The sequence below is a fragment of the Mugil cephalus genome, chromosome 1, assembly GCF_022458985.1.
Source record: "Mugil cephalus isolate CIBA_MC_2020 chromosome 1, CIBA_Mcephalus_1.1, whole genome shotgun sequence".
NCBI classification, from domain to species: Eukaryota; Metazoa; Chordata; class Actinopteri; order Mugiliformes; family Mugilidae; genus Mugil; species Mugil cephalus.
Window position 1 is genome coordinate 27,643,881 of NC_061770.1, and position 27,777 is coordinate 27,671,657.

Sequence of the window (27,777 nt, forward strand, 5' to 3'; positions counted from 1 at the left end):
GATTTCCACAGCTGCAGTCAACACGAACACGGGGTCATGAAACCTGCTTCACTACTAGTGTGGGTTTACTCTGCAGCGTTTACTCATCGTCACAGTGACGTAGTCCGTCCTATAGTCTATATTCTACTGCATCAGTTCCTCTCAGCCAGTAGAAAATGCTGTGTTTATTTTTAACCTCCTCCCACGGTGGAGAGGGAGGCAGCTTCCACACCTGTGACAGAACTGATCCACATGGGGAGGACATCAACACCATAACGGACTGAATAACAGACCACATTCATTTCTGCTTTGAGAAAAGTGTTCTCCCACCACCCTGTAAGAACCAGGTCTTCAGCCTAAGCCTCAATCTGAGGGTGGTGCCACACATCTGGAACACCTCCTGCATGGCCCCTAAAACATGGCCCCTAAAACACGGCCCCTAAAACACGGCCCCTAAAACATGGCCCCTAAAACACGGCCCCTAAAACATGGCCCCTAAAACACGGCCCCTAAAACACGGCCCCTAAAACATGGCCCCTAAAACATGGCCCCTAAAACATGGCGCCTAAAACATGGCCCCTAAAACATGGCCCCTAAAACATGGCGCCTAAAACATGGCCCCTAAAACATGGTGCCTAAAACATGGCCCCTAAAACACGGCCCCTAAAACACGGCCCCTAAAACATGGCGCCTAAAACATGGCGCCTAAAGACCTCAGCAGCTACAGACCGGAGGCTCTCACATCCCATCTGATAACAGACTGATACTGAAGCACCTCCTCTCTGAGGTGGCCCCTCTATGGGCCCCTCCATGCCCCTCCATGCCCCCTCCATGCCCCTCCATGCCCCTCCATGCCCCTCCATGCCCCCTCCATGCCCCTCCATGCCTCTCTATGGGCCCCTCCATGCCCCTCCATGCCCCTCCATGCCCCTCCATGCCCCCTCCATGCCCCTCCATGCCCCTCTATGGGCCCCTCCATGCCCCCTCCATGCCCCCTCCATGCCCCTCTATGGGCCCCTCCATGCCCCTCCATGCCCCTCCATGCCCCTCCATGCCCCTCCATGCCCCCTCCATGCCCCTCCATGCCTCTCTATGGGCCCCTCCATGCCCCTCCATGCCCCTCCATGCCCCTCATGGGCCCCTCCATGCCCCTCCATTGCCCATGCCTCCTACATGCCCCTCCATGCCCCTCTATGGCCCCTCCATGCCCCTCCATGCCCCTCCATGCCCCTCCATGCCCCTCCATCCATGCCCCTCATCCCCCATGCCTCTCTATGGGCCCCTCCAATGCCCCTCCATGCCCCTCCATGCCCCTCCATGCCCCCTCCATGCCCCTCCATGCCCCTCATGCCCCTCCATGCCCTCATGCCTCATGGCCCCTCCATGCCCCTCCATGCCCTCCATGCCCCTCCATGCCCCTCCATGCCCTCCTGCCTCATGCCCCTCTATGGCCCCTCCATGCCCCTCCATGCCCCTCATGCCCCCTGCCCCTCCATGCCCTCCATGCCCCTCCATGCCCCTCCATGCCCCTCATGCCCTCCATGCCCCTCCATGCCCTCCATGCCTCTCTATGGGCCCTCCATGCCCCTCATGCCCCTCCATGCCCTATGCCCCTCCATGCCCTCATGCCCCCATGCCTCATGGCCCCTCCATGCCCTCATGCCCCTCCATGCCACCCTCCATGCCCCCTATGCCCCTCCTCTCTATGGGCCCCTCCAGCCCTCCATGCCTTATGCCTCATGGACCCACTTCGGTTTGCCCACCGTCCTAATGTGGGAGTGGAGGACGCCGTCATCTTCCTGCTTCTTTGTGTTCAGGATGAATCAGCTGATCTGTAACGTTGTTGTTTGTGTTCAGGATGAATCAGCTGATCTGTAACGTTGTTTATGTTCAGGATGAATCAGCTGATCTGTAACGTTGTTGTTTGTGTTCAGGATGAATCAGCTGATCTGTAACGTTGTTGTTTGTGTTCAGGATGAATCAGCTGATCTGTAACGTTGTTGTTTTCAGGCTCAGCTGTTGGAGCTCAGGACTCAGAACTACCAGCTGTCTGATGATCTGAGGAAGAACTCTGCAGGTAAAACTTTCTTTCGTGTCCAGGTGCGTATCTGATTTCCCAGCATGCACTGGGGCTGCACTGCATCCATCAGGATGTGACTTCTGACCTCTGGTGGCGAAGCAACACAGTTCAGCTTGAGTTCATGGGTTCACAGCTGCTGTTATTATTATGTTTATAATCCTATGTTAATTTATGACGGTATATATTTCCTCCTCTTCACCTTCTTATAATATCTTTTGACATTTCAGATGAAACTTTATTTATTCATCATTATTATTATATATTATTGTTATTCTTATTTATTTACACTGTCTTTTGTGTTTCAGAGCTGAACGCCGTCCGTCAGAAGAATGCGTCTCTGGAGAAAGACTATAGCAAAGCTCAGAAGGTAACAGGCCCATTAATAAGTGATATCGATAATAACCGGACATAATGAATAATTAATGATGCATAATGAATGATGGATGCTGATTGGACGCTGTTTGTCTTTCCAGGCTTTAAATAAGAGCAGAAAAGCTCAGGTGAGTCTCACTGAACTGAATTAACTTAATTAATAATGAGACATTTCTTGTCTTTGATCTTCTCCACATGTGGAGACACATTTTAATGACATGAAAAGTTTTTATTCATATAGAACAATCTGTTTGACATCTCTTCTCTCCGTCCCTGTCTCCTGTCCCTGTCTCCATCCCTGCCTCCGTCTCTGCCTCTGTCTCTGTGTCCTGTCTCTGTCTCCTGTCCCTGTCTCCTGCCTCTGTCTCCTGCCCCTGTCTCCTGTCCCTGTCTCCTGTCCCTGTTTCCATCCCTGTCTCCATCCCTGCCTCTGTCCCTGTCTCCTGCCTCTGTCTCCTGCCTCTGTGTCCTGTCTCCTGTCCCTGTCTCCATCCCTGTCCCTGCCTCTGTCTCTGTCTCCTGTCCCTGTTTCAATCCCTGTCCCTGCCTCTGTCTCTGTCTCCATCCCTGCCTCCGTCTCTGCCTCTGTCTCTGTCCCTGTTTCCATCCCTGCCTCTGTCTCTGTCTCCATCCCTGTCTCTGTCCCTGTCTCCTGCCTCTGTCTCCTGTCCCTGTCTCCATCCCTGCCTCTGCCTCTGTCTCCTGTCCCTGTCTCCATCCCTGTCTCCATCCCTGTCTCCGTCTCTGTCTCCATCCCTGTCTCCATCCCTGCCTCTGTCTCCTGTCCCTGTCTCCATCCCTGTCTCCATCCCTGCCTCTGTCTCCTGTCTCTGTCCTTGTCTCCTGTCTCTGTCTCCATCCCTGTCTCCATCCCTGCCTCTGCCTCTGTCTCCTGTCCCTGTCTCCTGTCCCTGTCTCCATCCCTGTCCCTGCCTCCGTCTCTGTCTCTGTCTCCTGTCTCTGTCTCCATCCCTGCCTCCGTCTCTGTCTCCATCCCTGTCTCCATCCCTGCCTCTGCCTCTGTCTCCTGTCTCCTGTCCCCTGTCCCTGTCTCCATCCCTGTCCCTGCCTCCGTCTCTGTCTCTGTCTCCTGTCCCTGCCTCTGCCTCTGTCTCCTGTCCCTGCCTCTGCCTCTGCCTCTGTCTCTGTCTCCTGTCCCTGTCTCCTGTCCCTGTCTCCTGTCCCTGCCTCTGTCTCTGTCTCTGTCTCCTGTCCCTGCCTCTGTCTCTGTCTCCTGTCCCTGTCCCTGTCCAGGAGGTGGACGCTCTCCTCAGTGAAAATGAGATGCTCCAGGTGAAGCTTCACAGTCAAGAGGAAGATTTTAGACTCCAAAACAAAACCCTGATGTCTGAACTGTCCAAGGTATGTCCCCCGTGTCCTCATGTCTTCTTCTTATTCTTATTTTTCATCTTCCTCCCTTTTTTGTCCCTTAACTAGGTTATATATCAAACGTTTCTACATGAAAACGTGTGTTTTGATGGGGATCTGTGTGCTAGCTCTGAGCTAGCCGAGGCTGGGGGGGGGGGGGACAGTCCCACAGTGGGTTATCATCTCACTGTGGGAGTAGCCAAGGCTTCGCCTGAGACTTCACGTATGTAGCTACAGATCTGAATAATGATAAAATACCCCCAGAGTCAGCGAGAGCAGGGGCAGATGATGACTCACCATTGGCTGATACGGTTATTGACTCTGGAACCGACTTGACTACGGAGCGGCAGAACTTTTTAATAGACGCTAGTGGTTCAGATGGAAATGGGAAGAAGCAGCAGGTTTGTGTTTGTGGATGCCAGGAAATAACAAGGGAGGAAAACGTGCCTGGTACAGGGAACGCAGGGAACCCGCATTGATAGCTACTCTTTAAGAAGCGTATCAAGTCAGTCGGTTGAAGTCCAGCGACAGGAAGTAACCCACAGGATATCAGCATCTCTAACGCTGAGGCAGGTACTAGCACGGACAACAAGAGCATAGCCAAGGAGGGAGAAGACCAGTGGTCAGAAACAAGGGGGACGTGGTCGGGCACAGCTGGAACTAGGAACTGGGAGGACATCAATAATGGTTTGGCCAGAGCGTTAGGTGATTTTAGTAGAGGATAAGATGGAGAGGAAGGCAGATATAATCTACGATGACGGTAAGGAAAGATTTGGCATCAGTGAGAAGCAGAAGAAACCAGAGGTAGTTAGGTCTAGATGTCAGCAGGAAATAGATAGACTTATAGAGGAGAGGAGAATGTTTAAGAGGCAGTGGAAGAAATCTACAGAGGAGGAGAAGAAAGACATTAACTGCTTACAGGCTGGTGTGAAGGAACAAAGAGCCGAGAGCATCAGGAAAAATAGGAGAAGGAAAGAGCTAGAGTAGCATTCTATAGGGACACATTTAGATTTATGAAGTCACTATTTAGTAAAGAGAAGAATGGCAGCCTGATGGTGCTGAAGCAGGAACTGGAGGACTACATGGTGGAGGTACATAAACATAAGGAAAGGTTTAGGAAGATGGCACTCGTCCCTGATATTCCACCGATCGGAGAAATAGGCAGTCAGTGTGATGTTAGCTCACCAAGGTGGAGAGAGGGTCAGGAGGTGGTGAGGCCTCTTCAGCCCTGGGACCTAACGGAGTCCTGTATCAGCTGCATAAAAGATGAATGCACCAGATGTACTGAGATACTGAGGTAGTTTGGACGAAACAGGTCATTCCCAAGGCATAGAGCCGGGGGGATGTTCATTCCCAAAGAGAAGGGCTCAGTAGAGATAAGTCAGGTTAGACCAGTTTGCTTAATGTTGTGGGGAAGTTCTTCTTCAGTGTTGTGTCATAGAGTCTGTGCAGGTACTTGGAGGAAAATGGCTTGATTGATACATTGGTGCAAAAGGCCAGAATCCCCGGCTGTTCTGGATGCTTAGAGGACACCAGCATGATCTGGAACCAAATCCAGTTAGTAAAGCGAGAGAAGAGAGACCTGCATGTGATATTTCTAGACCTGACTAATGTGTTTGGTTCAGTTCCTCACAGTTTGTTATGGGAAGCTTGTGATTGATTTAGAGTTCCAGGCAGTATCAAAGGCCTAGTCAAAGCTTACTCTGCAGATATACAGCTCTGCTTTACGACAGCAGAGTATACTACAGCATGGCAGCAGCTAGAGGTAGGCATCATGGCATCATGGCAGGGTGTACAATCTCTCCACTAGCCTTTACAACGGCAATGGAGGTGATTATTGGCCTCGAAACAGGTGGTAGGTGGAGAAAAGCTGCATGGAGGGCTTCACCTCCCCCCAGTTAGACTGTGACGTCTACTGCTCCATGTACTAGCAGACTGCTGGATAAGTTAAACAGCGACTTGCAGTGGGCTGGGATGAAGGTGAAGCCGAGTAAGTCTAGGAGCATCTCAGTTGTTAAAGGAAAGGTAGTAGATAAGAAGTTGGTTATAAATGAGGAGGTGATTCCCACAGTGATAGAGAAGCCAGTGAAGAGTCTGGGAAGGTGGTATGATACAAGTCTTAGCGATGTAGCACAGTTTGAGGGATTGAGACAAGATATGATCCACAGCATTTCAAGCATAGACCGATCAGGGCTCCCAGGAAAGCTGAGGCTATGATGTATCCAGTTTGGGTTATTGCCCCGACTAATGTGGCCACTGACAGTGTATGAGGTCCCTCTGACAAAGGTTGAGAAGCTTGAAAGGATGATTAACTCATTAATTAGGAGATGGCTTGGTGTCCCACGCTGCTTAAGCATCACAGCCTTGTTGGAAAGACTACTGGAGCTCCGTAATAGTTAACAGGATTTCATGTGAAGGTTAACGAGTGACTCTTACTCAGTCAAAAGATCCAGTATCAGGCTACAGCCCCCACGGTTAAAACAGGGAGGAAGTGGAACCAAAGAGACGTGGTTCAGGAGGCGCAGGCTGCCCTCAGGCATCATGGGATATCATGGGTTATGTGCAGTAAGGACATGGAGGCCTGGGACTGTGTGCAGGAAAACCTCTGTGGAGCAAGGCATCAGTAACAGAAGAGGAAGATGGTAGTGGAGGAAATTCATAGGCCAGAGGAAGCAATGAGATGCAGGAAGGCAGTGTCACGGGCTAAAGCAAGGACAGTGGGTGAACTGGGAGTGTAGAGAAAAGGAAGGTGTCGTGGAGAGAGCTGTGGAGCGTGGAGGCTGTGTGAGTTGGGCATTAATGGGAAAGAACAGAAGGTTGCTGTAAAAAATATGTCCCTGGCAGTAGCCCGTGTCTCCATGTCCCCATGTCCTCATGTCTCTATGTCCTCTCCAGCTTTGTACTCAGATCGAGCAGCTGGAGCAGGAGAACCAGGAACTGAAGGGAGGAGGAGCCTCTGCATTGGCCACGCCTCCTAACTCTGCCTCCAGCCCCGTGGACGAGGAGATGCTTCGCCTCCAGGCCGAGAATGCCACCCTCCAGAAGAAGATGAGAGGTACGGGTCCAGGTACAGGGTTAGGGGTCCAGGCAGGGGGTCCAGGTGTGGGGTCCAGGTGTGGGGTCCAGCTACAGGGTTAGGGGTCCAGGCAGGGGGTCCAGGCAGGGGGTCCAGGTGTGGGGTCCAGGCAGGGGTCCAGGCAGGGGTCCAGGCAGGGGTCCAGGCAGGGGTCCAGGTGTGACAGGTGTGATGTTTCTCCAGCCCTCCAGGACCTCTACGACAAGGAGGTCCAGAAACCGCTGGTCTCCCAGAGCAGCCAGAGTGTTACCACGGAGACAGACGGGGCCAATGGAGTCTCTGATGTCACAGAGCGACGGGAGGAGCCAGCGGGAGGCGGAGCCAGCAAGGACCAGGAAGAGGTGAAGCTGAGGCTCAGGAAGCAGAAGATGAAGGGCCGGGTCTACTAAGATCCCAGAACACGTGCGCTAATGTATGTGTGGGCTTTAACTGTGATCTGCAGGTGATTTACTGAGACTGACTGTGTAAATGACAGCAGGAGCAAACATCTGTCTGTAAGTGACGGCTTTAAGTGGCTACTGGTGTTCACTGTACAGACTCGCAGAGAGTAGAGCGACTTCTGTTGGCGTCACATAGAAGGTGTTGGCTGAAGAGGAAAATAATAACGAGAATTTCCCCATTGTGGGATGAATAAAGGCATATCTTATCTTATCATTACCTTAAATAAACACATGACCAGTGAGAGTGAAACACAAAAGAATATAATTATAAGACACTGTGCAGTGACAGACTGACAAATATAAGAGGCCTCATTTAACTGTGCACGGATGAAAAAATAAAAATATATATGAATACGTGTGAATTCCCCATATTGAATATTCATTGAGGCTAACGTGCTAACTGGATGCCAACGTGCTACTTTGCACCTTTGAAAGACGCAACCCTTAGCGCGTGCTGTTAGTGTATTAGCGGATTGTACGTTTGCACACGTTTTTATACACGCAAACCTTTAGTAGATCTGGCCCAAAGTGTGGTGGTAAATATCTGATCCCAAAGGCCAGGATCTGAAACTCAATCTAATAAAGTTTGTTTCTGTCTCCGACTCAGACTGAGCTACAGCAGAAACTCCAGCAGATACATGGTGAGTTCACTACACTTAGACACTTAGACTCTCAGACATTTAGACATTTAGACTTAGACACTTAGACTTTTAGACACTTAGACATTTAGACATTTAGACTTAGACACTTAGACACTTAGACTCTTGGACATTTAGACACTTAGACACTTAGACACTTAGACTCTCAGACATTTAGATATTTAGACTTAGACATTTAGACACTTAGACACTTAGACATTTAGACACTTAGACTCTTAGACATTTAGACTTAGACACTTAGACTCTTAGACATTTAGACATTTAGACATTTAGACACTTAGACACTTAGACATTTAGACACTTAGACTCTTAGACATTTAGACTTAGACACTTAGACATTTAGACACTTAGACTCTTAGACATTTAGACTTAGACACTTAGACATTTAGACTCTTAGACATTTAGACATTTAGACTCTTAGACACTTAGACATTTAGACACTTAGACTCTTAGACATTTAGACTTAGACACTTAGACACTTAGACACTTAGATTTAGACACTTAGACTCTTAGACATTTAGACACTTAGACACTTAGACATTTAGACACTTAGACTTAGACACTTAGACATTTAGACATTTATACACTTAGACTCTTAGACACTTAGACATTTAGACACTTAGAATCTTAGACATTTAGACACTTAGACATTTAGACTTAGACTCTTAGACATTTAGACTGTTAGACATTTAGACATTTAGACTCTTAGACATTTAGACATTTAGACTTAGAGAATTAGACTCTTAGACATTTAGACATTTAGACTTAGAGAATTAGACTCCTAGACACTTAGACATTTAGACTTTGAGACTTAGACACAGATTCAGAGAGAAGTTAGAAACTTAGCGACGAGTAAAAAGATAAAACGAGACAAGATTAATATAAAATAAGCTTAAATGTGATTTAGTAAAATAATCAAAATCTGTTCAGAATCATTATGAACCACTGCAGTAAAGAAGTTATCAAAACAGTGTCCACTCTGGTCCAGTTGTTGATCAGTTGCTTAGCAACAGTGTCTCATGGCATTTCCTTGTCCATTGAGGGAGGGAAGTAAACTCCAACATCCAGGAGCAGGTCTCCATCCGTCCTTAGAGTCCTGAAGACGAGTGTCTCCTGTAAAGGACAACTCCGTCTCTTCACTTGTCCACTCATTTCTCTCAGTCTCAGTCAAAAAAGGTTCAGCAGCTTTTACAGAAGTGACCTGAGACGAATTTATATCATATTACATTATACAGTTGAACCCTTCACGTTATGAACACACAGGGACAGAGACAAGTGTTTATAAATCACAGAAATCATCAGAATTATTTTATTGATCCCAGGAAAATTACTTTTTGTTCCAGCAGCTCCTTCTCAGAGTACCAGCGTTAAGAACAAAGAGCAATGTAGGCAATAGGGATGAGTACGAGTAAGTAGACAATTACAGTGAGAATACACGCATCAATGTAGAAAATATAATACTTTATAAAATATAAATATAAAATGTAGGAAATATATACAACAATATGTACAAGCATAAGTGAACCTGTGTTCCGAGTTGTTGAATATGTTATAACTGGCTTAATGTCCTAATTTACCCAGAATTCCTGGTAACAGTCTCCACCCCGTCCCTTTTAGGTGTCTCAGAGAAGACAGCGCTGGGCTGGTCGGAGCTGGAGACGTCCCTGAACACCGAGCGGGAGGAGAAGAGGCTCCTGAGGGAGCAGATCCACCACCTGGAGGTACAGGTGATCGCATCTAACTCACCCCACTGCTCATTATAACCTGGAGGTACAGGTGATCGCATCTAACTCACCCCACTGCTCATTATAACCTGGAGGTACAGGTGATCGCATCTAACTCACCCCACTGCTCATTATAACCTGGAGGTACAGGTGATCGCATCTAACTCACCCCACTGCTCATTATAACCTGGAGGTACAGGTGAACGCATCTAACTCACCCCACTGCTCGTTACAACCTGGAGGTACAGGTGAACGCATCTAACTCACCACACTGCTCATTATAACCTGGAGGTACAGGTGATCGCATCTAACTCACCCCACTGCTCATTATAACCTGGAGGTACAGGTGATCGCATCTAACTCACCCACTAATGGGGTAAAAGGTAAATCTCTTTTTGAACTACCATCATCTTTAAGGAAAACTAAATTCAAGGAGATGATAGTAAGTTCAACTTTCATTGAACTTTGCATTTCTGATCTTTAAATACGAATAAAGTGCAACTCAAGGCATGTTGTTGCAGTTAAACGTGTACTAATGTGTGCTAAGGCTAATAAAGTAATTTGTTAACCTTAAGCTAATGTTAGCCACACACTCATTTCAATAAGCTCACACTGAGAAGCCTCTCAGCCAATCAGGGGGAATCATACACGGGCCAAACGGACGGCAACGACCAAATACGTCTCAATTCAAGAAAACAGCTTCAAGCACAGAAACGATGCAAAATCACAAACTCAAACACAACTTTAAACGAAGTACAAAAAGAGAAAAAACGTGCTGTAAAAAACAAAGACAGATGCGTCATCATGAAACGTGCTGCAAATGAAAAACGCTGCATTACCGGTCACTACAAACGTCTCCAAACCTGAAGGGGGCGCTCCTGGCGTACCAGCTCAGTGGAGAGACACACGGGGCGGAGCTATAGAGTAAAACAGAGTTGCTACCGTATTAATGTCTATGGTTGCGACACGCTGTGATGTCGCCGCTCGCGCTGTCACGTGGTTCAAGGAGCCTCAGTAGTTCCAAACAAACTGTCATGGCGGCCATTGTTTTTATGGGACAGACTAAGCTGTTGCACAGTAAATATCAAAATAAAATACACACGTTTTTGCACTGTTGTATGTATGTTAGTGTCAGTTATGCTTTTGAGCTGTGGGGTTTATAATCAAAAGTACTGCACTGATAATAAACCTTTGGAGGAAAAAGTTCATGTTAGCTTGGCTATGCTACTCACATGAGTGATGCTAACTTTACAAGGTTGGTTGTTCTGTATTTGCACTTAGATAAACAAGTTACCATTTAATTTTTTACTATTATTGGACTATTATTATTAAACTCTTAGCACTTACCTGTTTTGTGAAATATCAGCTTTTCCAAAGTACGTTTTATCTTTATTACCAAGTTTAGTTATTTTAAAAGGACACGTAGGAGACGAAAGGACATTTAGTTCTTTTTGTAGGACATGTAGGAGATTAAAGGACATTTAGTTCTTTTTGTAGGACATGAATCAGAACCATGGAGACTTGAAGATGGAGCCATGTATCAGATCAAACAACCACTAATTATGTTTGAATATGATCAGTCAGAATCTAACTCTACAAGCGGTTATTCACATGTTGGAGCTGATGGGCTGGAATAAGTTTGACTGGTACAAAAGTTGTTAAGTAAACAAGATTTTTATTAAAAAAATATTGAAACAAGAACATGCAAACTAGACTCAGACCTGGACCTACAGCTGTGACACGGGTGGAGACAGAGACAGAACAGTTGGCTGAACTATTGTGCATGAAAATACGGCGTGAACGGTGATGTGACTTTTATTTGATTCTATTTATATATTGTGTTTATATCACTGCTGCACATTTGCTGGTAGATTATTGTTGTTATTTAGATGAGTATTAATACTCTTCACTACCTCTTGATGTACACACACAGTGGAGATACTTCATAACTTCTGTCATTAACAGACATAACACCCACTGTGCAGCGTTGTATGGAAGACTGATAACGGGTGTTTTATATCAGTCTCTAATCATTTTATCTTATTTAACAGGCTAATCTACAAGCAAATGTGCAGCCTTGTAACATCTGATGTAAAATACAATAAAATAAACATCACGTAATGTGCAGCAGTGATATAAACATAATATATAAATATAATCAAGTAAAAGTCACATCACCGTTCACGCTGTATTTTCATGCACAATGACTCAGTCAGCTGTTCTGTCCCTCTCTCTGCCCCGTGTGTCTCCACTGAGCTGTTACGCTATGAGCGCCCCCTGCAGGTTTGGAGAACTTCCATTTGTAGTGACCGGTAATGCAGCGTTTTTCGTTTGCAGATCGTTTCTTGGTTTGCATCGTTTCTCTATTTGCAGCGTGTTTCATGATGACGCATCTGTCTTTGTTTTCTCTTTTTGTTCTTCCTTTAGAGTTGTGTTTGAGTTTGTGATTTCGCATCGTTTCTGTACTTGAAGCTGTTTTCTCGAATTGAGACGCATTGGGTCATTGTCGTCCGTTTGGCCCGTGTCCGTTTACAAATTAGTATTAAAGCATTTAAACAGTGGCGTTGTACAGTCAGAGGAGGCAGATGTGGACTAAGGGAGAGGAGATAATTAATTCATGGCAGGAACATGAAGGCAGCTGGTGAACGGTGGTGAAATGTCAGCAGATCTCAGCACGAACGCCATGTATTCATCATGTATGTCTGTCACGGGCAGAATATTAAACCATCCACCCTCTACAGAGACTTTATGTATGTAGACTGTTCTTATGAACAACCTGAACCAGAGAGTCAAAATATAATCTAGTGGATGGGATGTGTCCTGATTGTCCCCTGTCTCTCTGCAGGCGTCCAAACAATCTGAAATCACCAGATTGCAGGAAGAAATATCAAAGGTACATGTTTCACGCACGAAAACCCTTTAGTGGTGATGTCTTTGATCATAAGTTCAGATTTAGTTTAGTCTTTAATGTTCATTAGTTCAGGTTTAGTTTAGTCTTTGATGTTCATTGGTCCAGGTTTAGTTTAGTCTTTGATGTTCATTGGTCCAGGTTTAGTTTAGTCTTTAATGTTCATTAGTTCAGGTTTAGTTTAGTCTTTAATGTTCCTTGGTTCAGGTTTAGTTTAGTCTTTAATGCTCATTAGTTCAGGTTTAGTTTAGTCTTTGATGTTTATTGGTTCAGGTTTAGTTTATTCTTTAATGTTCATTAGTCCAGGTTTAGTTTAGTCTTTAATGTTCATTGGTTCAGGTTTAGTTTAGTCTTTAATGTTCATTGGTTCAGGTTTAGTTTAGTCTTTAATGTTCATTGGTTCAGGTTTAGTTTAGTCTTTAATGTTCATTGGTTCAGGTTTAGTTTAGTCTTTAATGTTCATTGGTCCAGGTTTAGTTTAGTCTTTAATGTTCATTAGTTCAGGTTTAGTTTAGTCTTTAATGTTCATTAGTTCAGGTTTAGTTTAGTCTTTAATGTTTATTGGTTCAGGTTTAGTTTAGTCTTTGATGTTCATTAGTTCAGGTTTAGTTTAGTCTTTAATGTTCATTAGTTCAGGTTTAGTTTAGTCTTTGATGTTTATTGGTTCAGGTTTAGTTTAGTCTTTGATGTTTATTGGTTCAGGTTTAGTTTAGTCTTTAATGTTCATTAGTTCAGGTTTAGTTTAGTCTTTAATGTTCATTAGTTCAGGTTTAGTTTAGTCTTTGATGTTCATTAGTTCAGGTTTAGTTTAGTCTTTGATGTTTATTGGTTCAGGTTTAGTTTAGTCTTTAATGTTTATTAGTCCAGGTTTAGTTTAGTCTTTAATGTTCATTGGTTCAGGTTTAGTTTAGTCTTTAATGTTCATTGGTTCAGGTTTAGTTTAGTCTTTAATGCTCCTCTCTGTCTGATTTTTCTGTAGCTGTCTGAGAAGTTGAAGAAGAAGCAGGAGAGGTGAGACTTATCACATCATTATTCTAACAAGCTCATTTTAGCCTCACCTGTCCATTGGTTCAGCAGCCAATCAGGAAGCAGCTCTTGATGAGTTCAGGTGTTTCCAGGTGAGAACTGAGGTGTGTGTCCTCCAGGGGGTGCACATGCTGCTCCACTGGTTCTTGACCAGCCTGCCTGACTCCAGGTGGAGAAGGAGACAGTAACTGAGCTGTGCACTAATCCCAGGCTTTGCTGCTGATGAGCAAGGCAGCGTCCTCTGTGTGTTCAACCCTGTAAACAGTCTGTGTCTGTGTTTCTACAGTTTCCAGCGTCTGCAGACAGAAAAGGAGGTTCTGTACAACGACAGCAGGTCAGAACCAGCTCGTCATCTAATGATACTAGTGATACCACCTGATACTAGTGATACTACCTGATACTACCGATACTACCTGATACCACTGATACTTCCTGATACTAGTGATACTACCGATACCACCTGATACTACCGATGCTACCTGATACCACTGATACTTCCTGATGCTAGTGATACCACCTGATACTAGTGATACCACCTGATACTACCGATACTACCTGATACCACTGATACTAGTGATACTACCGATACCACCTGATACTACCGATGCTACCTGATACCACTGATACTACCTGATACTAGTGATACTTCCTGATACTTCCTGATACTTCCTGATACTACCGATACTACCTGATACCACTGATACTTCCTGATACTAGTGATACTACCTGATACTTCCTGATGCTAGTGATACCACCTGATACTAGTGATACCACCTGATATTACCGATACCACCTGATACTACCGATACTACCTGATACTACCTGATACTAGTGATACTACCTGATACTACCTGGTACTTCCTGATACTACCTGATACTTCCTGATACTACCTGGTACTTCCTGATACTACCTGATACTTCCTGATACTACCTGATACTTCCTGATAGTACCTGATACTACCTGATAGTACCGATGCTAGTGATAGTACCGATGCTAGTGATAGTACCGATGCTAGTGATAGTACTGATAGTACCTGATACTACCTGATAGTACCGATGCTAGTGATAGTACCTGAGAGTACCTGATAGTATTGATGCTAGTGATAGTACTGATAGTACCTGGTACTTCCTGATAGTACCTGATACTTCCTGATACTACCTGATACTACCGATGCTAGTGATACTACCTGATAGTTACCAATGCTAGTGATACCACCTGATAGTACCTGGTACTTCCTGATAGTACCTGGTACTTCCTGATAGTACCTGGTACTAGTGATAGTACCGATGCTAGTGATAGTACTGATAGTACCTGATACTACCTGATAGTACCGATGCTAGTGATAGTACCTGAGAGTACCTGATAGTATTGATGCTAGTGATAGTACTGATAGTACCTGGTACTTCCTGATAGTACCTGATACTTCCTGATACTACCTGATACTACCGATGCTAGTGATACTACCTGATAGTTACCAATGCTAGTGATACCACCTGATACTACCTGGTACTTCCTGATAGTACCTGGTACTTCCTGATACTACCTGATACTTCCTGGTACTTCCTGATACCACCTGATACTAGCTGGTACTAGTGATGCTAGTGATGGTACTGCTGGATGGATGGATGCCTGATTGAACACTAGTAGCGTGGTTGAGCAGATCTGTGCTTTTCGTCCCCTACAGGACAAAGATTGAGGAGATGAACCAGAGGAAAGAGGAAGAGGTGAAGGCCTTGAACACTCGCATCCAGAAGCTGCAGTCGGACGTCACGGCAGCCAATCAGGTCAGACCATGTGTTCCACTGACGGTCAACGTCCGTCTCCATCTAAACGTTCCTTAGAGCCCATCAGTAGGGACATTATCAGACACCTGGTACTACACAAAGCAGACAGACATGAATCAGTGCTTCTCATCACCAACGTCCATGTGAAACATGTGTTTCTGTTCAGACGGCAGCAGAGCTGAGGGAACAGCTGCAGAGCAAAGAGAAGGAACATGAAGTGGCTGTAAACGCCCTGAAAGACCAGGTAACACCAACACGTGCAGCACCTGTGAGCCTGTACTCAGGGCAAAGGCTTTACCCGAGTTATAATAGTCACATTTAGAAGACACTTACACACACTTATACACACTAAGAATAAGTGTTGGCTGTCGGGTGGTCTACTGTTCTATCTGATCTACTTCTGATCAGCTTCTCCTCTCTTTCCTCTGTTCTTACACCTTTACTTTGTCATTTCTCTTGTTCTCTTGGTCTGTTTCCTCCTTTATTCCCTTTATTCCCACTTTGTTGGTTCTTTTCTCTCTGTTGCCCCTGCCTGTGTTGTGACGGTACTGCAGGTAGCAAGTCAGAGTGCAGTCAGTCAGGAGCAGGTGGACAACATCCTGCAGGAGAACGATGCTCTGAGGACAAACCTAGCCGCTCTAGAACAGGTAATCTACCTGGAGAATGTAGAACCGTAGCATCATGTCATCTCCAAGGTCAGACCTAGCTACTCCAAAACCAGTAATCTACCTGGAGAACTTAGAACCGTAGCATCATGTCATCACTGAGGTCAGACCTAGCCACTCTAGAACAGGTAATCTACCTGGAGAACTTAGAACCGTAGCATCATGTCATCACTGAGATCAGACCTAGCCACTCTAGAACAGGTAATCTAACTGGAGAACGTAGAACTGTAGCATCATGTCGTGTCCGAGAACAAACCTAGCCACTCTAGAACAGATAATCTGCCTGTAGAACGTGGAACCGTAGTATCACATCATCCTCAAAGTCAGACCTAGCTGCTCCTAAACTGGTAATCTAACTGTAGAACGTAGAACCGTAGCATCATGTCATCTCCAAGGTCAGACCTAGCTACTCCAAAACCAGTAATCTACCTGGAGAACGTAGAACCGTACCATCACGTCATCTCTGGGGTCAGACCTAGCCACTCTAGAACAGGTAATCTAACTGGAGAAAGTAGAACTGTAGCATCATGTCATCACTGAGGTCAGACCTAGCTGCTCTGCGGGGGGGTTCTGCTTCTCACCAACACAGCTGAGGTTGAAAGAACCAGTCACTTGACCACAGGAACATGGAGGTCAGGATTTAGTTTCCCCTCAGTAATAAAAACCTTCATGTAAATGAATGAATGTCAGACATCGACTAATATGTAAATTAGTTTGATGATGTGAGTTATTTAAAGCAGGAAAGAGGAAACACTTCAACACCACTGTAGACCAGATGATCCAGAGACCATGAGGTCTCATAGGGCCTGAGACTAATGAGACACAGACAATGAGACACAGGGACAATGAACATCATGAAGTTCCAGGTCAGGTCTGTGTCCAGTTCGTCCTGAGGCTTTGTCCTCCACGGGAAAAACCAGGACAGCATCATTTTCAGGAGAACCCGTAAAATCCAGAGCAGATCCAGACCAGATCCAGGGCAGATCCAGATCTGTTATCAGGTTCTGGAGGCTGTGTCGACTAAGTGAGGTTGTGTCCTGTGAACAGATCCAGACGGTGAAGACTCAGGAGATGAATCTGTTGAGGGACCAACAGGAGGCGCTAACGGCCGAACGGGAGAACCTGTTGGCCCAGAGGGACGACCTGGAGTCACAGCTACAGGTAGGTCCTGGTCCCATCTGGTCTGATGATAATCATGGACATAATGATGCTTATCCCTGTCCCCCATTTCCTTCCTGTCCCATGTCTCCTCCATGTCCCACATATTCTCCAGGAGTCCAGCTTTGCCAACAGGAAGTTGTTGGAGCAGTTAACAGAAGAAGGACACGAGAAGGACAAACTGCTGCGAGAACTGGACGAGGCCAAGAAGGTACGTGGACACGGGGACAGAACCATCTCATAGTGTCTCTGTCTCAATGGGTCTCATGGCTGGGGATGTGTCCTGATACTGGGACCATAATGCTAACAGTAGTGACCAGACTGATGTGGTTCCAGTGAGTTTTTAAGTAGCTTAGCCTCCTTAGCTCTATCGCTGCATGGATGGAACCTTCAACACGTCTGAGACCAAACGTTTGTCTAAAGTTTGTCTGGACTTCACCTCTAAAGATGCAACAAGGAGGAAACACCTGGAATTAGATTCAAGATCTGACAGCACGTGTGGCACAGTGGCTCGGTGGTTAGTGCTGATGCCTCCCAGCAAGATGTTCGGAGTTCGAGTCCACCTCGGGTCTTTCTTGGAGTTTGTATGTTCTCCCTGTGTGGGTTTCCTCCTGGTTTCCTTCCCCCTCCAGAGACCTGCTCGTTAGGCTGATTGGTGACCCTATGTGTGCATGGTTGTTTGTCTCTGTGTGAGACCTGTCTAGTGTGGATCCCCCCCCAAGACCAAGTCCTAACTATTGTCCATATCCCTGTCTTTGTCTACATTCATGTCCCTGTCTCATTGCAGACTGCAGAGAAGAGGAAGTCCATGTTGGACGACATGTCCATGCAGCTGAACCAGGAGAAGTCCGTCCACAAGGAGGCGCTGTCAGACCTGAGGCTGCAGCACGAGAAGGAGGTCAGTGTCCCCTGTTCCCACGGTTACTGGCTCCTCCTCATTACCTGTCCATTTATTTACTGTCCCCCGTCCCCCATCCTCAGGTCCTGGGGGTGAGGGCTCGCTATGAGAAGGAACTGCGAGGACTCCATGAGGACAAGAATCGCTCTGAGGAGGAAATACGTCAGCAGCTCAGGGAGGAGAAGGTAGCTACATGCTACAGGCTACATCCAACATGCCACATGCTAGATTCTACATGCTGCAGGCCACATGTTACACACTGCATGCTACATGCTATAAGCCACACCTGATGTGCTACATCATATATGCTACATCCTACATGGTAAATGCGACATGCTATGTGCTAAATGCTATATGGTAAATTCTACGTGCTGCATAGTAAATGCTATGTGCTACGTGGTGTCCAGGCTCGGACCAGGGAGCTAGGGGGGTTCCAGGTCCAGGTGGAGGAGCTTCAGGCTCAGCTTCAGTCCATGGAGGAAACCAGAGGCTGCTTGGAGGGACGGCTCCAGGAAGCCCAGGTCAGTCCATATAGAACCAGGGGCTGCTTGGAGAGACTCCTCCAGGAGACCCAGGACAGTCCTCATAGAACCAGAATCATATACAACCATTATCGCATAGAACCACATCATAGAACCTAACTCTAACACCTTAAGGAGGCCGATCTGTTTTCCATATGTTCTCTAACCTTTGAACAGAACAACATAGAGAAGAACTCTCTTCAACACCAGGAGGAGCTACAGCGTCTGCAGAGAGAACACAGTTTACAGCTGCAGGTAATAAACTAATCTAGAACCTAAACTATGTGGAACGAAATAATTTATTTTTATCAATTATCAGAGTGAGTGAACAGAATAAAACTCTAAGTCCCATCAGTATCTGGTGTTTCTAGAACTTTACACCACATCAGTCCTTCTAGGTCCTCTGGCTCTACGTCAGGGTCCAGTAGGATCAGAGACTCAGTGGAGACTTACAGGATGAAAAACACATTTAGATTATTTTGTGAAGACGTCCACCAAAGACATGAGCTCAGAACTGACCCAGGGCCACCAGCTACTGTCTGGACCAGTCTGGACACAAGTGGTCTTCATGGAAGAGCTGCAGCCAAACATCCGTCCCTCTGACATGGAAACAAGACCAAGAGACTCCACTATGAACCAGAACCTAGGAAGTGGGCTCAGAAACATCTGGACTGATGATGTTTGTTGAGCTACAATGAGTGAAACATGGTGGAGGCTCCTGGAGAGTCTGGTCCTCAGGCAGACACTGATCCAACATCAAGACCATCAGGGAGGAGGACTGGCCCCACATTTATTCTGGCCCCCCCAGAGCCCTGGTCTCAGCATCATAGACCAAGAACTGTGTTCAGGTGGACCTGATGTGTCTGGGAGGTAAAGGGGGGGCACACCAGATCCAGATTAGATTCATTCAGGATTTAAAATAAACTATTAACACCAACATGAAAGAACCCTGAGATTCTCAGAGCTGAATGAAACCGGACGCACAATGGAGCAAAAAAGTATTTAGTCAGCCACCAAATGTACAAGTTCTCCCACTGAAAAAGATGAGATGTAATTTTCATCATGGTTCACGTCAACTATGAGACAGAATGGGGGGGACAGAATCCAGGAAATCACACTGTCTGAAGAGTTTATTTGCAAATTATGGTGGAAAATAAGTATTTGGCCAATAACAAAAGTTCATCTCAGTACTTTGTTGACAATGGCAGAGGCCCAACATTTCCTGTAAGTCTCCACAAGGTTTTCACACAATGTTGCTGGTATTTTGGCCCATTCCTCCATGCAGATCTCCTCTAGACCAGCGATGTTTTGGGGCTGCCACTGGACAACACGGACTTTCAACTCCCTCCAAAGATTTTCTATGGGGTTGAGATCTGGAGACTGGCCAGGCCGCTCCAGGACCTTGAAATGCTTCTTAGGAAGCCACTCCTTCGTTGCCTGGGCGGTGTGTTTGGGATCATTGCCACGCTGAAAGACCCAGCCACGTTTCATCTTCAGCTGATGGAAGGAGGTTTTCCCTCAGAATCTCGTACATGGCCCCATTCATTCTTTCCTTTACACGGATCAGTCATCCTGGTCCCTTTGCAGAAAAACAGCCCCAAAGCATGATGTTTCCACCGCCATGCTTCACAGTAGGTATGTGTTCTTTGGATGCAACTCCGCATTCTTTCTCCTCCAAACACCAGAAAGTTCTATTTTGGTTTCATCTGACCATATGACATTCTCCCTGTCCGCTTCTGTATCATCCAAATGCTCCCTAGCAAACTGCAGACGGGCCTGGACATGGTCTGGCTTAAGCAGGGGGACAGGTCTGGAACGGCAGGATTTGAGTCCCTGGTGGCGCAGTGTGTTACTGATGGGAGCCTTTGTTACTTTGGTCCCAGCTCTCTGCAGGTCACCAGCTCCCCCATGTGGTTCTTGTGATCATTTTGACCCCTCGGGGTGAGATCTTGCGTGGAGTCCCAGATCCAGGGAGATTATCAGTGGTCTTGTATGTCTTCCATTTTCTAATAGTTGATCCAACAGTTGATTTCTTCACACCAAACTGCTTACCTATTGCAGATTCAGCCGTCCCAGCCTGGTGCAGGTCTAAACTTGGCTTGTCTTGGTCTTAGTCTTGGTGGAGTTTGGAGTGTGACTGTTTGAGGTTGTGGACAGGTGTCTTTTATACTGATAACGAGTTCAAACAGGTGCTATTAATCCAGGTAATGAGTAGAGGACAGAGGAGCCTCTTAAAGAAGAAGTAACAGGTCTGTGAGAGCCACAAATCTTGCTTGTTTGTTATTGACCAAATACGTATTTTACAGAGAAATTAACCAATAATTCATTCATTCATCAAAAATCAGACAGTGTGATTTCCTGGATTCTTTCTCCCCCGTTCTGTCTCATAGTTGAAGTGAACCCATGATGAAAATTACATCTCTCATACATCTCTCATCTGGTATAAATACCTGTCCGCCTGTCCCTCTGTCTCTGACCCCCTGTCCCTCTGTCCCCTGTCCCTTTGTCTCTGTCCCTGCAGGACATGCTGTCAGAGATGCAGGTATTGAAGCAGCAGCTGCTGGAAGTGGACAGACAGAAGGACGAACACATGGACACGATTGGAAAACTGAGACAGGTGAGGCATGATCACTGAAAATAGTCTCTGTGTCCCCTCTCTGTCCTCTGTGTCCTCTCTCTGTCCTCTGTACCTGATCAATCTGATTGAACTGTCCTCTGTCCCCAGGAGATAAAGGACACTGTAGACGGACAGAGAATTCTGGAGAAGAAAGGCAGCGCAGCGGTGAGTAGGGGACAGACACTGAGGGACAGACTGGAGACTTATAAATGTTAATTTCTATTTTAATTCAGATAAAATATCGAGAAACTAACTGTCTGTGTCTCTGTCCCCCTGTAGCTGAAGGACTTGAAGCGCCAACTGCAGCTAGAGAGGAAGCGGGGGGACAAACTCCAGGAGAGACTCCAGGACATTCTGACCAACAGTAAAACCAGGACAGGTCAGTGTCCACCTGTCCACATCCTCAGTGTCATCTGTCTGCCTGTGGGACAGTGTATCTGTGGGACATCCTCATCTTCATTTATTTAAATTTATTTAAAGTAGAAACGGACGGTGTCTCTTGGTGGACGGTGTCTCTTAGTGGACGTGTTACTTGGTGGACATACAGGAGGAGGTGGTTTCTACCACAGAGGCCAGTGAAGAGTAAAGATGCTCTGATGCTATAGTCTCAGTGATGGAGGCACTTCAAGCTGAGACGGGTCATGGTCATGGTTGGGGTCATGGTTAGGGTCATGATTGGGGTCATGGTTGGGGTCGTGGTTGAGGTCGTGGTCATGGTTAGGGTCATGGTTGGGGTCATGGTCATTGTTAGGGGGTTAAGGTCATGGTTGGGGTCATGGTTGGGGTCATGGTCATGGGACAGGGTCATGGTTGGGGTCATGGTCATTGTTAGGGGGTTAAGGTCATGGTTGGGGTCATGGTCATGGTTAGGGTCATGGTCATTGTTAGGGTCATGGTTCGGGTCATGGTCATGGTTAGGGTCATGGTCATTGTTAGGGTCATGGTTGGGATCTTGGTTAGGGTCACGGTTGGGGTCATGGTTAGGGGGTTAGGGTCATGGTTCGGGTCATGGTTGGGGTCATGGTTGGGGTCATGGTTAGGGTCATGGTTGGGGTCGTGGTTGGGGTAGTGGTTAGGGTCATGGTCATGGTTTGGGTCATGGTTAGGGTCATGGTTAGGGTCATGGTCATGGTTGGGGTCATGGTTAGGGGGTTGGGGTCATGGTTGGGGTCATGGTTGGGGTCATGGTTAGGGTCATGGTTAGGGGGTTAGGGTCATGGTTAGGGTCATGGTAAGGGTCATGGTTGGGGTTAGGGTCATGGTTGGGGTCATGGTTGGGGTTGTGGTTAGGGTCATGGTTGGGGTCATGGTTAGGGTCATGGTTGGGGTCATGGTTAGGGTCATGGTTGGGGTCATGGTTGGGTAGGGTTGGTCATGGTTGGGGTCAGGTAGGGTCATGGTTGGGTCATGGTAGGGTAGGTTGGGGTCTGGTTGGGGTCATGGTTGGGTCAGTTGGTTAGGGTCAGGTTAGGGTTGGTTGGGTCTGGTCATGGTTGGGTTAGGGTCATGGTTGGGTCATGGTTGGGGTCATGGTTAGGGTCATGGTTGGGTTGTTGGGGTCATGGTTAGGGTCATGGTTGGGGGGTTAGGGGGTTAGGGTCATGGTTAGGGTTAGGGTCATGGTTAGGGGTTGGGGTCATGGTTGGGGTCATGGTTGGGGTCATGGTTCGGGTCATGGTTAGGGTCATGGTTGGGGTCATGGTTGGGGTCATGGTTAGGGTCATGGTTGGGGTCATGGTTAGGGTCATGGTTAGGGTCAGGGTCATGGTTGGGGTCATGGTTGGGGTCATGGTTGGGGTCATGGTTAGGGTCGTGGTTGGGTCTGGGTTAGGGTCGTGGTTAGGGTCATGGTTGGGGTCATGGTTGGGGTCATGGTTGGGGTCATGGTTAGGGTCGGGGTTAGGGGGTTAGGGTCATGGTTAGGGTTAGGGTCATGGTTAGGGGGTTGGGGTCGTGGTTAGGGTTAGGGTCATGGTTAGGGGGTTGGGGTCGTGGTTGGGGTCATGGTTAGGGTCATGGTTGGGTTCGTGGTTAGGGTCATGGTTAGGGTCATGGTTAGGGGGTTAGGGTCATGGTTAGGGTCATGGTTAGGGGGTTAGGGTCATGGTTAGGGGGTTGGGGTCGTGGTTGGGGTCATGGTTAGGGTCATGGTTGGGTCATTGGTTGGGTCATGGTTGGGCGGTTGGGTCATGGTTAGGGTCATGGTTGGGGTCATGGTTGGGGTCGGGGTTAGGGTCATGGTTGGGGTCATGGTTGGGGTCATGGTTAGGGGGTTGGGGTCATGGTAAGGGTCATGGTTGGGGTTAGGGTCATGGTTGGGGTCATGGTTAGGGTCGTGGTTAGGGTCATGGTTGGGGTCATGGTTGGGGTCATGGTTAGGGTCATGGTTGGAGTCATGGTTGGGGTCATGGTTGGAGTCATGGTTGGGGTCATGGTTAGGGTCGGGGTTAGGGGGTTAGGGGGTTAGGGTCATGGTGTTGACAGTTTGGGTTATTGCCCAGACTAATGTGGCCCCTGACAGTATATGAGGCCGCTCTGACAGGAGATGGAGATGCTCGGTGTCTCATGCTGCTTAAGTGCAGCGTTGTACGGGAAAGATGAGCTCCCAGGAACTGGTCTAACAGAGGGTTAAAGCCAGACTGGGGGTGACTCTCACTAGTCAGGTACAGCCCCCACGGTTAAAACAGGGAGGAAGTGGAATCTGAGAGGGTCAGGTACAGTAAGGAGAACCAGCCACAGAGAAGAACCCACTGTGTTCTGGTGTAAGTACGTTATAGGGTTAGATTCTGTTTGTACGGGAGAAAATCCATATATTTCTATTTATTGTAAATCTTTCCCGTGTACGCTGATCCTCTGCTCTCTAATTTATTTATTTATTCATTTATTTATGTTGGTAGGTCAATTTCTTTTCTGTCTCTGTCCCGTCTCTATAGCCAGATTTCCATAGGCGTCCACTACCCCAGCTTTTTTTAAATACCCCCAACAACCGTTATGCAGTTATGAGCTAATGGATTCAAGACAAGCTTCCTACCAGCGCCCCCTGGTCTGTGGCTGTATATCGCGTCCATCTCCTCAGACCGTTTCATGACCTTTCAGTCAGCACCACTCGTATTGTTGTCCCCCCGATAATCGGCCTTCATTTGTTTTACCGTCCTGATGAAGCCAAGTCTGTCCGTCTCAGCCGTGATCCGCTGGAAAACCTTGTTGTTCCGAGTCCAGCTCCCGCTGTAAACTGTCTTCTCCCAACAAGGGTTAGGGAAAGCCCTCTCCTCCGGGTTGGTCCACAGCGACGTTACTTTTCCAGTCATCATTTAAAAATGTACCGACACCAGAGCAGAAAGTTGAAGTGAGCAGCTTCCTACTCGTCAGTACCGTCTGTCTGGTCAGAACATCCTGCTTTGTACCTGGCGCTGCATCGTGATGATTTTGAGCAGCGTTCTACGCCACAACAGTTTCCCTTTGGCCTCGCTCCGCCCCCCTTCTACCAATGGAAATAGAGATTTAAAGTGGGCGGTGCGGGGTGGTGTGGAGGTAGGCTGTCTATGGACATCCGGCTCTACAGGACATGTGGTCTGTCTTTCAGGCTTGGAGGATCTGGTCCTGTCTGAGATCAACAGTCCCAGTCGGACTCAGCAGACCGGAGACTCGTCCTCCGTCTCGTCCTTTTCCTACAGAGACATGATGAAGGAGACTCAGCCGGCCAATCAGAGCAAGGTGGGTGGAGCCAGAGTAAGATGGCTGGAGCCAATCAGAGCATTGTCCCTGGTGGTCTCTGAGGACCCATTGTGGTCTCTGGTGATCTCTGATGGTCTCTGATGGTCTCTGATGGTCTCTGATGGTCTCTGTGTTTCAGTCAGGTGGAGGCAGTCCTCAGTCCCAGCGTCCGGACTTATCTGAGGAGGAGGTGGGGGAGTTATTCCAGCGGCTCGCTGAGGTCCAGCAGGAGAAATGGATGCTAGAGGAGAAGGTAGGAGACCCCGTTACCAAGGCAACCACACTCTGCCTTAGCCCCGCCCTGTCCCATGTCCTTCCATTGGTGGTCTGTGGACATGTGGTCCTGCTGGCTCCTGTGGTCACGTGGTCCTGGTGTGTTTCAGGTGAAGCATCTGGAGGTGAGCTGCTCCTCGATGGCTGAGGACATCTGCAGGAAGAGCTGCATCATCCAGACCTACGTCATGGACAGCCGCAGAGGTAGACTCACTTAGACCTGGTCCTCACATAGACTCACATTCACATAGACTCACTTAGACCTGGTCCTCACATAGACTCACATTCACATAGACTCACTTAGACCTGGTCCTGTGTCTAGATGTCTCAGGTGGAGTAGCAGGAGGTGCCCAGGGGGACAGAGGAGGTCTGAGTTCTGTCCTCAGAGATCTGGTGAAACCAGGAGACGAGAATCTGAGAGAAATGAACAAGAAGCTTCAGAACATGTTGGAGGAGCAGCTCACCAAGAACCTGCACCTGCACAAGGTAAGGGGGGTGGGGGTGGGGGGGGCACTAGGAGGAAGGGTGGGATACAAGATGGGGGCCACAGAGAGACATCCACAGCTTCTGTGTCTGTCTTCCCAGGACCTGGAAGTTTTGTCCCAGGAATTAGTCCGACTCAGTAAAGACACCAGTCCTGGTGGAGGTGCTGCTGGGTCCGGATGAGGCTATCACCTGGAACCAGTCTGTTCATTCCCTTCCATGACCTCAGCCGGGCTCAGACTAACGCCTGGAACCATCATCTCTTCTTCCTTCCCCGCACTGTGGGCTCTGACTACTGTCTGGAGTGTTATGATTTCACCTTTACAGTCTGACTCCTGCGTTCGGACTAAATGCTGGAGTAGACGTTGGTGTTGAATGTAGTTAACCACTGTGCTGTGTCTGTTGGGTCCTGGCTATAACCTGGAAAATCATAGTAACTGATCTCCTTGAGTTCCCTTATAATCTATCTGTTGGACCTGGCTATTTCCTGGACTAGCTTGAGGTTCACAGTTATTTCTGGTCAGATTTGTGGAGCAAACTGCTGGTCTCCTTAATCAGCTGATTTTTTTTTCTTCACATTTTATTTTGAAAGGATCCTAGAAATGGAAATGTCACCGAACTCCAGAATTCAGATTTGAGACGTTTCACTTTGGCCCTGGCTACGTCCTGAAGTCCAATGTCTCTCTCTGCCTTCATTTTGTCTGCAGCACCGCTTCAGACTGGGCCCAGACTATTCACTTGATTGTAAATTGTATTAAATGATCATTTCTAAAAAATAAATAACTAAAATCATAAAATTTAGAAAATTTTAGAAAAACATATTTCAGCTGAACTCCAAGACAAAGTCTGCTCCCTTCATGTTTTAGAATTTGGATGTGACAACAAAAAATATGTAGATGAATTTTGGGTCAAAGATGGTTTTGTCCTCGGCTGTGTCTATGGCCTGGACCACATGAACTAACTTGTCTTGCACTGTTCCGTTGTCCCAGGGATAATACAACCTTTTATCTTTTGTTGCTCTGCTTTGGCTTAGTGTCGGGCTGAGTCTATTTCCTGCTTTGAATGCATCTGTTATGACTGTATCTTAAACTCTGTAAAATTCGCCTCCTGTTTGCCTTGGTTTCTTCTCTTGTCCTCATGGTTCTGACTATGTCCTGGACTGTGTTGTAACCGCCTGTAAAATGCTGCTTGGTTCTTTGAAAGTTAAAACTGTAAAGTCGTGTTATAACCACCTGAAGGGAGACTGAGCGGGATCAGTCTATGTGCTGAACAGCGTTTGTTTAACTCTATGTGTGTATATATATATATGCTGTGATGATATGACTTGTACCAGTTTGAAGAATCAACTGAATTATTTATGATTATGACGCTAATTATTGTAACGACCTGATAAAGTTGTGACTGACCACGTTGGAGGTTTCCTCTTGTTCCTCTTCAACACAACACAAATGATAAAATTTGATACTAAAACATTTAAAGATGAAATGAATCGATCCAGAAACGAACCTGAAAATTCACGTTAAAATGTGAAATTATTTCCATTAACTGAAATCCCCTCAGATGACGATGGCAAAGTGGAGGAAACGGCTTCAGTTCTCTGAAGTTTAGATATTTTATTTCTCCTGGATGTCTCGATCCTTTGGACAAGATGAACATTAATGAATGCCAAAAGGTTCCTCTTCCAGGGTCTATGTCCAGAGGAGGAGGAACGTTGGAGAGTGTGCAAACAACTGACGGATCCGGCTCCGTCTATGTCCTGGAGAACAACCTCTCCATTGAACTCTGAATCCTAAAAGTTGAAAGAAGTTTGTGTCTTCTGGTTTAATTTGTACAAACTCTGGTCTGGATCAGTCTACGCCCCCCCCCCCCCCCGCAGTCCTCCCTGTTGTTGGATTAAAAGTTTGTAGTGAAGTTTGCAGATGGAGGTCGATGTCGGGGCTAATTATCTGCCCCTCAGAGACGAGGATTAACGAGATAGCGCCTGATTGGCTGGCCGAGGGTTAATTGGACGAGTTCCTTTAATTAGAGGGA

At 47.0% G+C, this 27,777-nt stretch overlaps 2 protein-coding genes across 5 annotated transcripts in view; both read left to right on the forward strand.

Annotated features, from left to right (window-relative positions):
• Window positions 1–27,156, forward strand: part of gripap1 (GRIP1 associated protein 1) — a 29,166-nt gene extending 2,010 nt beyond the window's left edge. For 2 of the 4 annotated variants that reach the window (XM_047585858.1, XM_047585881.1), the window contains exons 2-29: window positions 1,990–2,056; window positions 2,365–2,426; window positions 2,533–2,559; window positions 3,686–3,793; window positions 6,695–6,854; window positions 7,059–7,216; window positions 7,923–7,956; window positions 9,592–9,701; window positions 12,544–12,591; window positions 13,586–13,617; window positions 13,919–13,966; window positions 15,318–15,417; window positions 15,584–15,661; window positions 15,972–16,064; window positions 17,130–17,243; window positions 17,356–17,451; window positions 18,028–18,138; window positions 18,222–18,323; window positions 18,546–18,659; window positions 18,837–18,914; window positions 21,181–21,276; window positions 21,385–21,441; window positions 21,556–21,655; window positions 24,860–24,990; window positions 25,130–25,243; window positions 25,374–25,467; window positions 25,586–25,749; window positions 25,849–27,156. In XM_047585858.1, coding sequence (XP_047441814.1) covers window positions 1,990–2,056; window positions 2,365–2,426; window positions 2,533–2,559; window positions 3,686–3,793; window positions 6,695–6,854; window positions 7,059–7,216; window positions 7,923–7,956; window positions 9,592–9,701; window positions 12,544–12,591; window positions 13,586–13,617; window positions 13,919–13,966; window positions 15,318–15,417; window positions 15,584–15,661; window positions 15,972–16,064; window positions 17,130–17,243; window positions 17,356–17,451; window positions 18,028–18,138; window positions 18,222–18,323; window positions 18,546–18,659; window positions 18,837–18,914; window positions 21,181–21,276; window positions 21,385–21,441; window positions 21,556–21,655; window positions 24,860–24,990; window positions 25,130–25,243; window positions 25,374–25,467; window positions 25,586–25,749; window positions 25,849–25,929 — 2,577 coding nt within the window. In that variant the 3' untranslated portion in view covers window positions 25,930–27,156. The remainder of the gene's footprint in view (window positions 1–1,989; window positions 2,057–2,364; window positions 2,427–2,532; window positions 2,560–3,685; window positions 3,794–6,694; window positions 6,855–7,058; window positions 7,217–7,922; window positions 7,957–9,591; window positions 9,702–12,543; window positions 12,592–13,585; window positions 13,618–13,918; window positions 13,967–15,317; window positions 15,418–15,583; window positions 15,662–15,971; window positions 16,065–17,129; window positions 17,244–17,355; window positions 17,452–18,027; window positions 18,139–18,221; window positions 18,324–18,545; window positions 18,660–18,836; window positions 18,915–21,180; window positions 21,277–21,384; window positions 21,442–21,555; window positions 21,656–24,859; window positions 24,991–25,129; window positions 25,244–25,373; window positions 25,468–25,585; window positions 25,750–25,848) is intronic. The other 2 variants (XM_047585867.1, XM_047585874.1) reach the window with 2 other exon arrangements.
• LOC125022087 (GRIP1-associated protein 1-like) lies at window positions 9,373–25,929 on the forward strand. Its single transcript, XM_047608388.1, has 21 exons — window positions 9,373–9,382; window positions 9,592–9,695; window positions 13,586–13,617; window positions 13,919–13,966; window positions 15,318–15,417; window positions 15,584–15,661; window positions 15,972–16,064; window positions 17,130–17,243; window positions 17,356–17,451; window positions 18,028–18,138; window positions 18,222–18,323; window positions 18,546–18,659; window positions 18,837–18,914; window positions 21,181–21,276; window positions 21,385–21,441; window positions 21,556–21,655; window positions 24,860–25,005; window positions 25,130–25,243; window positions 25,374–25,467; window positions 25,586–25,749; window positions 25,849–25,929. The coding sequence occupies exons 1-21, from the start codon at window positions 9,373–9,375 to the stop codon at window positions 25,927–25,929; spliced, it is 1,932 nt and encodes a 643-aa protein (XP_047464344.1).
• Window positions 27,157–27,777: the final 621 nt, after the last annotated feature.